Raw genomic sequence first — 11,853 nt, 5'->3', positions numbered from 1 at the left:
AGAGTTGGCTATAATGAAATTATTAATTAATTCCGAAACAATTACAAGTTATGTTATAAAAATATATTTTGTTAAATGTGTTGAATTCTATTGAATATGCAATGATTCGAATAAATAGTTATTGTTTATGTTAAAAATAAAAAAATAGTGTAGTTATACTGTACAAACTGTGTAGCTCATGCACATAACGTGATATATTATTATAAGCCTTAATAAAAGGCCCATATTAAATAATCTGATTATAATCAGTGATATAGATCTATATTGTTATTCAAAAAGCCGCGCATACAATAGTTCATTTCCTCATGGTTCCGTGTCTAATATCCACTGACAATTCTGATACTTGACTCCAGAACTTTGCAATAAGCCTTAGACTTTCGATGTAATATAGCTAGAATAAATATGTTTAAAGTAATACTTGACTAAACAAATAATGAAACAAGATAGTATTCATGGCGATTACTTATCACATATTAACTGCATAAAACATTACCAAGGACACGGCAGGTGGGGATGGTTTAATTAGCTGTGTAATTAAAATATAGTTTGTATTTGTTTTATTTTTACGGTAAAATATCTATTTCAGATGGCTACAACAATCGGACCATTAGACAATTGCACAACGGATATACACGATAACGTGTCCTGTAAGGCAATGGCAACCAACATTTCACAAACAAATACAATAGATTTAGCTATACGGCAGTACGTTGAATTCGAAGCATATGTGCGAATCATCATCCCTATTATTTTTGGACTGATTTTTGTGCTAGGGTTGATTGGAAACTCATTGGTTATTTTTGTTATATTAAAACATGAACAAATGCGCAACACTACAAACATTTTAATATTGAACCTGGCTATAGCTGATTTGTGTTTTATCATATTTTGTGTTCCATTTACCGCAACTGGATATGTATTTACTCAATGGCCTTTTGGAACTGCATGGTGCAAAATTGTACATTACACAATTTATGTCTGTGCTTATGCTAGTTTCTATACGCTTGTTTTAATGTCTTTTGACCGGTATTTAGCAGTGGTTCATCCAATTTCGTCAATGTCGTACAGAACAAAATGGAACACCCTACGGATCATTATTGCACTTTGGGTTATCATTCTAGGTGGACACGTACCACTTCTTTTTCAAAATGATGTGATTTCTTATGAATACAACAATGAGCTAAGAACGACGTGTCTTAACGAAGAAACAATTTTCGAGCCGTATTCTGCCAAAGTCTTCTATGGGACGTTTTTTGTTTTTGGGTATGCTGTACCGTTGTCATTGATATGTATCTTGTATGGCTTCATGTTGAAGCGCCTCTTGTATGGGGCTGTTCCTGGTGGATCAAAAAGAGCTGAAAAAATCCGTTCAAAGAAACGAGTCACAAAGATGGTGGTGATTGTCGTTGTAATATTTGCCCTCTGTTGGTTGCCGTTACAAATTGTGTTTATGATTAAACACTTTGGCATGTTTAACGACAGCGTAACCTTCGTTGCCATTCAGATGGCTTCCAATGGGCTTGCGTACATGAATTCCTGTGTAAACCCCATTTTGTACTCGTTTTTGTCCGAACATTTCCGGCGAAGTTTCCGGAAAATTCTATGCTTTGGCTATAGCAAATATGAGAACAGAACTGTAAACATGGAAATGAAAGAAAGACCAACGATACCTCCCACATGAGCATATGTGCGACGGTGCACTATTTGGAAGTTTGATCTGACCCCTTGGTCAAATGTTATGGGTAAATAAATGGGTAAAATGGGTAAAAAACTCATTTTACTATCAACATGCGACGCACAAGATACTAACTTTTGACCCAGGGGTCATATCAAAATTCCAAATAGTGCACCGTCGCATATATGCTCATAGCTACCATGTGTGTAAGTTTCAAGGTTATAGTGCTAATAGTGTAGGAGGAGATAGTGGCCAATGGGGGTTGGAGTGGGGCCCAAAACTTTGTTTTAACATAACGTCTTCATTTTTTCACCAATTGACTTCCAATTAATACTGAACATATCTTATGACAACACGGTCTATCTCGACCATCCATGTCCACACTACCCACCTCGGGGCTCAACCAACATAGGCATTGCCTACCCAAAATTGCCTTTTAATATAACATTTATGCGGCGTGGGGATACCCGTCGGCTTCTGCCGCGCTATTTCTAGTTTTATTCTTGAAATTTTACTGGGGCTTTTGAGACCAAATGTTTACATTTATGATTGTCAAGCATATAATGACAAACTTCAATACATGCCACAATTTGTGAAAAAGGTCTATTTAAAAGACTTCCAATCTCGTAGGATGAAATAACTAAATGCACAGTTTGCTGTCATTTTTTAAGACAAACTCTCATCCGTATTTGAAAAAGACTATTACACATGTTTTATGTTAAATGTTAAATTGTATAAAAACAAGTAAATATATGAATGCGTAAACATAGTACCAACCTGATTTTGAAAAGATAAATTCATACATAAGTTTACACTGTTTTGCAACTATGTATTGTATTATGTGAGTTAACAATTTTAAAATTACATGATTACGGAGGGATATTTAGTTTGTACTGCAGTTATATTATTTATTGTATTTACTCTACCAATTTATATTTACATTTTTTGAAATATATATGTACTTTTTGTACCGATTTGTGACATTGTCAGATAATTAGAGATTGTCTTTATGGAGATTTATTGATTCACTCTGTGCAGATAAAGCAATTTGCGTTGTACACAAAGTCAGTCTGGTTAGTCATTAAATGTTGTAATTGACAAGTTATTTGTTTTATATCATTGTTTTCATTGCAGTACTTTCCATATTTGCATAAATATTGTATCTATTATGAACAGCCTAACCATTCGGGCTAGAACGAAACAGAGCGCTTTACACTTTGTGCAACAACATAATGTGCACGTCCTTGTGTTTTATTTAGATGCAACATACATACAAATTATGTGTATGAATGGAACATTAGCAGATAAGTTCATCGTAAGATGAGGCTACAATAAACATTAAGTTGTAATATTCTAATACCAACCTCTTTTAGTGAACGAGTTAATAACAATTTGACCATAAGTTCAGCTAATCTGTTGGTACAAAGTTTAACAGTTATGCATTTGGGTGTCGCATGAATATTCGCCTATCGACAAACAAGTGATGTCATTATAGTTTGAATGATATTCTTTAAGTGAGTTTCGAATAACGAATATTCTGTTTGACACGTAGATGTGTGAAAACTATATAGGTAACACATTCGTTCGATGTAATTCACAAACGTTTTTAAATGTTAATTGATAGCTGCAGTTGCAGGTGGCTATTTAAAGCATTAGTCTGCTGAACCAATGGGACGCTGTTCATACATGTCAGGCGCATGAAATAGCCATCAAACAGCAGCTTTGGTGACGTCACGGTGTTAGTTTGTGTCGTTCATACAGTCCAAGACGTGGTTTAGGTGAAGAAAAGCGTAAAAACATCTGTTTACAAAAACATTTGCACAAGTAAACAATAGTATAATAGCATCCTTTGAATTTATTATAAACACAGAAGCCAGCAACTGACGTTTATAATTGTCAAAAGACAGCATGTAATTATGGAAGTAGATTATGTCTTTTTTATGCCCCCGGATTGAATGATCGGGGGTATATTGTTTTTGGCCTGTCTGTCTGTCATTTTGTCTGTCATTCTGTCTGTCACCAAAACTTTAACCTTGATTAAAGTTTTTGCGATAACTTTTACAATATATAAGATAGCCACTTGATACTAAGCATGCATGTGTATCTCATGGAGCTGCACATTTTGAGTGGTGAAAGGTCAAGGTCAAGGTCATCCTATAAGGTCAAAGCTTAAATATATGGCTTCAAAGCGGCGCAATAGGGGGCATTGTGTTTCTGACAAACACATCTCTTGTTTGTATTAACAATTACCACCATATTATCTTCCAGTGGAATAAAAATATTTACCGCATAATTGAATAACGGACACACACCAAAGTCTTTTGTTTAGTTTTGTAAATACAACAAGAATAAATAAAACTAGAAACACATTAATTGTAGTACGTACTGTGCTACCAGAGTGCGATATGTAAGATAGATGGAACAATAAATATTTTTAAAAATGATAGTCGGCAAATATCCTGACTTTGAAATAAAGTAAGACAATTTACGTTTTTGAATAATATATATATATATTTTTCATTTTTGAGTCGCATATGCTCCGAATGAAATGTGTTTTATAAAGTGCATGTATATTCAAACCAAACACTAGTGTAGATCATAATAATAATAATCTGGGGGATTACTTCATATTTGTCATGACATAGCTTTTTATTAGTTTATTTCTTCACCTTTAAAATATACCATGTGTTAATATTTGAATTACACGCATTTTTCTTTCGACACATTTAAATCACACTGTCAGAGCCGGGTCTTATTGCGTTTTGGCAAGCTTAGCCCAAGTCCAGCCTGCGAATTCTGGTCCGCTATAAAAAGTTATCATGATATAATAAGGTATCTCCTGACCAGTCTGCGAGATGCGCAGGCTGGGCTATAGCTACTCTGGCCGAATATGGCATAAGAAACATCTTCGCACGACGAGGATCTTTAAAATCTCATAACGTCTTGTAAATGAAACATCTAAGCACAATACTTTTTGATTGAAACTTGACGACATACTGTGTTATGTATAGCAAACTGACGAATTTCGGAAGCCTTATCAGGCTTTTAGGAACGATTCAGCCGAAAGAGTATAGCCTATTCTTTGCATAAGTTGTATAAATATAAATCAACTGAAATAGCTGAACACGCAATAGCAAAATATGCAATAAAAAAAATACAACTGGTGTCAACGCCTATTAATTGCCAATATAAAGCGTTACAAAAGGTTTGTGCAGAGCTTTCAATGTATGACTAGTATTTAGTTTCATTATCAGGAGAGAAATGTGCTACATTTTTAATATTCTTACTTTTGCCATTTAATTATGTTCAATCTGGAAGTAATGAATATTTCTGTAATCTTATTGCTGGTCTCACACACTTCTGATAAATACCAAGTGTAGGCCATCTCTCCCATGAGTACCTCTTCATTTTTGAAAATTGCCATAAATCATGGTCACTTCTGCAAATTTCCAGAAATTTGCAAATTTCCAGAAATTTGCGAATTTCCAGAAATTTGCATACAGTCTTATCTGACTTGTATATTAAGGGGGGTTAGGGGAAAAATGAGGGAGAAAAACGGACGGATGTTTTTAATTTAAATTATTATATTATTACTATTTAAAACTTGTGCCTTGATATCATATTTTAATGTTTTAAATGCACTTTTCGTTACTAATCGTAATAGTGTATTTCTATTGTACTTCCTTGAATAAATGTGTGATTGTGAAATAAAATTAGTAGAATAATTTTTGAGTTTGGATTAAATAACTCAACGTGGACTGGTGGCAGCAACTTTACCGCTGTTTGCCCAAACTAATCCATGTTGTTTTGGACCATGCGCTGAATGACAAGAAAGGAGTAAACCGTTACATATGCATGTTTATATACTTAAGTAATTTTCGTAAGACACGTCAACAATTGACGGCACCACAAATAACAATGCCGTACATTTCACACGTAGTATAAACACTGAGTACCATTAGGGTAAACGCATTTAAGGTCGCTGACAATGAAAGTAATTAATTCGCCTCAACGACTGACTATATATTTTATGTAACCATAATTGCATTTGTAGCCAAGTGTATCAAAGCTCGGCAGATTTATTCATGTATAAAATAGGTTTATTTATGCGAATTATGCAGAAAAAAAACGTACAAAGTGCAAACAAATAGTATTAAGCATACACCTGAGTTGGTGAGATTACTTATGGATTTCGGTACAAGCCATTAGTTTAATGGCATTTAGTTCTGGCGTAAGTCTAAGAGTGTAAGAAGTATGTTATTTAATCGAAAGCAAGTATTTAAGTGCACGTGGTACGTAAACAATAACTCAAGCCACTATCCTTCAATACTCATCTTCTGTATAGTTGTCTTGCTGCCCACACTGGCGTTATCCAGATCAAGTATAACCTTTACCGGATAACTTCTAAAGCTATCTCTATAACACTATGTTGTAAAAAAACATTAATATCCGTGGACCCTTTAACTAAGAGACCCTTTTGAACTCTTTCAAATTTTAATGTTTATTGCCATACACCCTCATCCATTACATAACTAAGCTGTGATATGAAAAGCTTGGCGAAGTTATTGCTATTCTGTTTTCAGTGTACCCGCAGTATATACAACACCATGCAACTGTAGCAAGTCCAGCATTGCATTCTTAGTGTCCATGTGTTTATATGTAACCACAACAAAACAAATACAAACACAACCATGCAACAAAAAAAACATTACAATATTCCATTCTAATTGAACTTTTTGTACGGATCATCGTCGAGAATACACGAATGTTACCAGTTTACCAGTTTATTATTACACTTAGCACATTTACAAATGCGATATGATGTACAATAATACAAATACAAATAATAGATACAGGACAGATGTGGCTGTCAAAGAAAGCAGCGAACACATGTTTGCAGTGTGAATTTGAAACAGAGGAACATGCTAACATCATTTCTGAGAGTGTTCACGGGACAAACATGCGCTCTATTTGTGTGACATCACAACTCGTTCATTTATCTAGTGTATGCATGTATGATAGTGAAATATGAATAGTTGTATTTGTATCTTCACGTGGTAATTAACATAGCATGATAGCATGGTTTACCTAATACAGTTTATAGGAAGTATTTAAATGTGTGCGCCATTGTTACGTATATTTAACATTTATGAGCGAGCTAAGATTAAACGGACTTCCTCTAAATATACAAATAGGCCTTTATAAACGAATTCCTAGAGACGAACGATATTATACCTTTTGCAATTCTAATGATATCGAAGGCGAGTACCATTTTGTCATTATATGAAATTGCTATACTGTAATTAGAAAGAAGTATATTAAACAATATTACTATGTAAAACCTTCTGTATTTAAATTTACACAACTTTTGACCTCATGTAATAAGACCGATATAAGTAATCTTATTAAGTTTTTTAAGGACGCTCTAAAATACAGAAATGCACTAAATTGTGTTAATAACTGACACACAGTTCATCTCCGAATAAATTTTCGATTAAGCAATGTTTAACAAATAGGTTCGTATAAATCTTTCACTTAATGCTATGTCATGTTGTTTAATGTATTATACATGTATATGTATTGAAGACGATTTACTTGTACAAGTCTTAAATAAAATGTTCTGTTCTGTTCTGTTTCATTATAATATGGTGAATGTTAATAAATGGTGGTGCGTGAATGGTCTAAATTTAGTTTATAATGCCGAATAACAAACACACTTATAAACAATTTCTAACATTGTATCAAATGACAGTAGTTTGTGTGTATCAACAACACCAAACGCCAACTGCATTAGAACAAAAATTCATCCCTAGACTGTCGCAAATAATGCTTATTATTTCGATAATCCTGCAATTCCGCGGATGACATTTCTTAAATGTCCACTTCTGAACCGTGTATTTTTGGTGTATAAAGGATTCCAATCTCCCGTCAATTATTAAGTGGAGCAATTATTGTAAGTACGCAATATACATTCTTTGTAAGGCGGTCTTGAGATGGGGTCGTCTGGAAATATGTTAACGTTTCAACCAAAGTTCTTGTTATAACTAGAAAATCGCCCAAATAACTTAATTGTTATGCTACGTAAGTAAGTGTCCACCTTGCGATCAAAGATATCATATGCAATCCCCGTCCTGGATGTGTTCTCAGCATTGTCTCGAAAAACGAATGGTTCTTCCCGTAATATTGACTCGAGAGATATAGAGTCTCGATAGGCGTTAGACTGTCCTTTACGTCGATTATGAAGAAAAATAAATAAACCAAAATAATTATCGACTTCATAGGTCTAATTGTTCGCTCCGCCTTCCACACAAAACGAAGTACAAACAAGATTTACTACACGACGTTTAGTTCGATTATAAACATAACATACTATACCGGAACTCCTTTTATGTTAAGGAGGTAACACGAGGTAATATGATTATTACCCTTCAATTATTTTGAAAACTGATCGTTATTACTTGATGTATTGTTTTTACCGTCTTATTGTTTTTGTTTAATTTGAGATATTTTGTTTTCATCTCTAGGAACTGTTTAATGGACAGTTTAAGGCATTGCGAATCATACATGCATCGACATGCCATATAATCGCTGATACATAGTTCAAAAACAATAACGATTGCATTCACACATGAACGATGTATCTTATGTTTTACTCGCGCTATTGGCTTTAATACATTTTATAGAAGTAACTGTTTCGAGGATATTTGGTATTTCCACTGCATAGTAATCGTTGATTTGCTGGGGTAAGACAATGTTTGTGCTTTGAATTTGATTTTTTCCCTATCTTTCTCTTTGAGTGTTCATCCCTTTGATAGAAAGGTACTTTTTAACAAAATGTACAAGTTTAAATTGGTATCGAAGTGGCATATGTGCTTTATGTAAGATAAACCGATGGATGTAATACTTAGGCTTTCAATTGTGTTTCCATATGTTGTATTTCCAACTGGACCATGATAGTTATTATTTGCAATTCAATCATGAACATAAAATATTGCAACACATATTCAAATATATGGTTTTAAGTTTCATAAAAAGCATATGAAAGACGGTTTTCTTTGACGGCTCCGTTCGCATACGTAGATCTAACGTGGATGTGATTTGCCAAAAGTGAGTCGTTCGTCGTTTGTCGTCGTATACATATGAGAGGTTAATGAAATAAATGTTCAAAAGAACTTTTGTATAGATAAAAATATTGGCAGCCTTAAATCATTTGTTTTTAGTTTTAAATGAAATTGTTCCATCGCTTTTACAAGTGTTTATGGTGATCAGTCTTATCAGATTCAATAAATGCCTGGACTTGTATACAATTCGTCTATACGTATACTGTATGATAAAGCATACATAATTTCGGACTGGGAATCCCTTTAATTTTACTCGAAATTGGCATAAGTATTGTTCAGTCTTCAGCATTTTCTCAATATGAACACATTGTAATCATACAAGCCAATTTGTATGGTCCTATATGGTGAAGGTATACAAATTATCTTAAACACTTGTTTCGTTGTCAAACTTAGAGGTCGCCGTGGTGTAATGGATATGGTGTCCGCCTAACGACCGGGAGGTCACGGGTTCGATCCCCACCGTGGGAGCGTTCTTTAGATCTCCCCCAAAGACACCAAGTACTGGATCTAGGCCCAGGAAACGGACTCGAGAGCATTTAGCCTTAGGCTTTCGATGCAATCGAGCTAAAATAAATAGGTTTAAACTAAACTAAACTGAGAGCGATTATTAAAGTAAATGCTTATTAATATTTGAAATAATAACAACGTTATAAGTTGAATCCAAACGTACATGAGAAATTTGCCTGTTTCTCTTTGAGTATCTATATAGTGGCAGTTTAATCAAATTAAGTGCACATTTGTATATACTGCATGTATAATTTAGTATTCAAGGGAGACTCTATCCATTAGAGGCGAGTTTTTAGCTATTAGGGACGTCAGCAATCCTTTTGCGTTGCCCAATCAAATTGCGATAGCTGTATAGTGCGCTCGAAGAGCAACGGTATTTTACGTGATCAGTCGTATCCTAGCGGCAATGCAACGCGGTTTACATCTGACAGTACCTTACTATATCTGCGAGATATGGAGAGGACCATTATGCTTTTTGCCTGAAACGTCGATGACAGCGCTACGAATATCCAACAAATTTCTAGACTTGAGAAATTTGTCATGTGATAATGATTATTATACTTTGTTCAATTATGTTTAATATTTGCGTAAGTGTTACATATATTTCAAAAACGTGTTATATCAGATATCAGCCACTGTTTTATTGCATAAAGCAATATCAATAACATCTGCGTTCATATTGAAAAAGAGAATTTTAATTCTTTCAATCACAGAGGAAATGACTGTATGACAAAAATATGCAAAAACCGCTGAAAATACGTGTTGTAACCGTTCATAATCACATGAGACAGTTATACCTGTTTTGAGTTTTCACGGATGCAGTGTGAAAATAGACGTAAGATGTTTAATGTGCGATTGTAAGTAGGAAAAATATTTCATTGATCATAAACACTAATTATACTCAAGCGAACAGAGGCAATCTATTACAAATGCTAGTATGTCTAATTCCATTTCAGAGTTGGCTATAATGAGATTAGTATCAATGAATTAATTCAGAAACAATTTACATTTATGTTATACAAATAAAGTTTGTTCAATGTGTTGTATTTAGGGATGGCAACGAATACCGATTTTGGTATTCGAATATTATGTCATCCTTCCGAACGAATATTCGGATATTTGGTCAACACCTGTTGGACAAATATCAACAAAATAAACTTTGTTTACCGTACCATTACTCCATGAATTCTACTTTCGTTTTTACCGGAAGTTCATCGGAAGTGACTGAATATTGACGCAGCGTTGCCGTCTCTAATTCGAAGTTGACAAAACATTTACATGACAAAACAGTTAGATCTATACATAATTTAAGCTGAACTTAAACGTATTATTTACATAGCGAACACATTCAAACAAAAAACAAATTTATTATATACGGACAAAACACCAACGATATATACTGCAACACGATACAGTCCATGTACGTAAGATAAGCTCTACACAAGTTACACGTTGCCGACTTCTTATCGGATGATATCGTGAATTACTTCCAAGCAGCGGAAGGTGTAGGTGGCATTTTGATTTGACAGCGATTTACTTTATTCGCGTAGCAATGATTTTTCTTTTTTTTTTCAATTAAATAAACGATCAAAACCATTTCTTTAAGTAAAGTACATGATTGCATATAGAGTAATTAATTAAATTTTGAACCATACGATACGCTTATACTCATTATGGGTTGAGTAAATTATTTTCTAAAAGCTTTTTTGATTGGACAACGTGATTGTAACCATACGATACGCATTTACTCAATTTAATTAGAGCAAAAAAAATAATATTTTCGATTGGAGAACGCGATTTACGTCAATCGAAAATCTTTTTTTATAAGTTCTTATTTTTTTTTTTTACACCAAGTCGGCTTTTCCTTTACTCATTTAATCTTTTATCATTTTAAATGTAAATAGAGTCATTAGATCAAGTGCGGGTCGGCGTTTTAATTGCCGATGCGATTTGCACCAATCATAATTTTAACACAAAGTGACTGTCGTTGGTCAATTAAAGTTCCTAAAGGTAGGCAATTAGCCTACTATTAGACAGGTATAATACTGTCATCGCCATAGCGACGCATTATCGCGCCTACCGGAATAAACACTATGACACGAGAAACAGTTTTTTTAACAATCTTTAAAGCAAATGTCACGAATTCAAAGTCATTGAAATTACTCGATTTTTTTTAAATTCTTTTCTTCCGAATATTTGATTCGAAAAATAGTATTCGAATATTCGGTGCGGGACCGAATATTTGGATATTCGTTGACATCCCTAGTTGTATTCTATTTAATATGGAATGATTCGAATAAATAGTTATTGTTTATGTTAAAAATATACAAAATATTATAGTTATACTGTACAAACTGTGTAGTTCATACAAATAACGTGATATATATGTATATGCCTTAATGAAAGGCGCATATTAAATAAACTGATAATAATCAGTGATATAGATCTATATGGTTATTCAATAAGCCGCTCAGACAATAGTTCATTTGCTCAGAGTTCCGTGTCTTATATCCACGGACAATGCTAATATTTGACCCCAGAACGTTTATA

At 33.8% G+C, this 11,853-nt stretch overlaps 1 protein-coding gene across 1 annotated transcript; it reads left to right on the top strand.

Moving 5' to 3' along the window:
- Window positions 1–609: 609 nt before the first annotated feature.
- On the top strand, window positions 610–2,636 carry LOC127868883 (allatostatin-A receptor-like). Its single transcript, XM_052411022.1, has one exon. It carries the CDS (start codon window positions 656–658, stop codon window positions 1,679–1,681), a length of 1,026 nt encoding a protein of 341 aa, XP_052266982.1. The 5' UTR covers window positions 610–655; the 3' UTR covers window positions 1,682–2,636.
- Window positions 2,637–11,853: the final 9,217 nt, after the last annotated feature.

This window comes from Dreissena polymorpha, chromosome 2 (genome assembly GCF_020536995.1).
Source record: "Dreissena polymorpha isolate Duluth1 chromosome 2, UMN_Dpol_1.0, whole genome shotgun sequence".
NCBI lineage: Eukaryota > Metazoa > Mollusca > Bivalvia > Myida > Dreissenidae > Dreissena > Dreissena polymorpha.
Note: the sequence above shows the minus strand (reverse complement) of the source record. Positions and strands in the feature narration are given on the sequence as shown.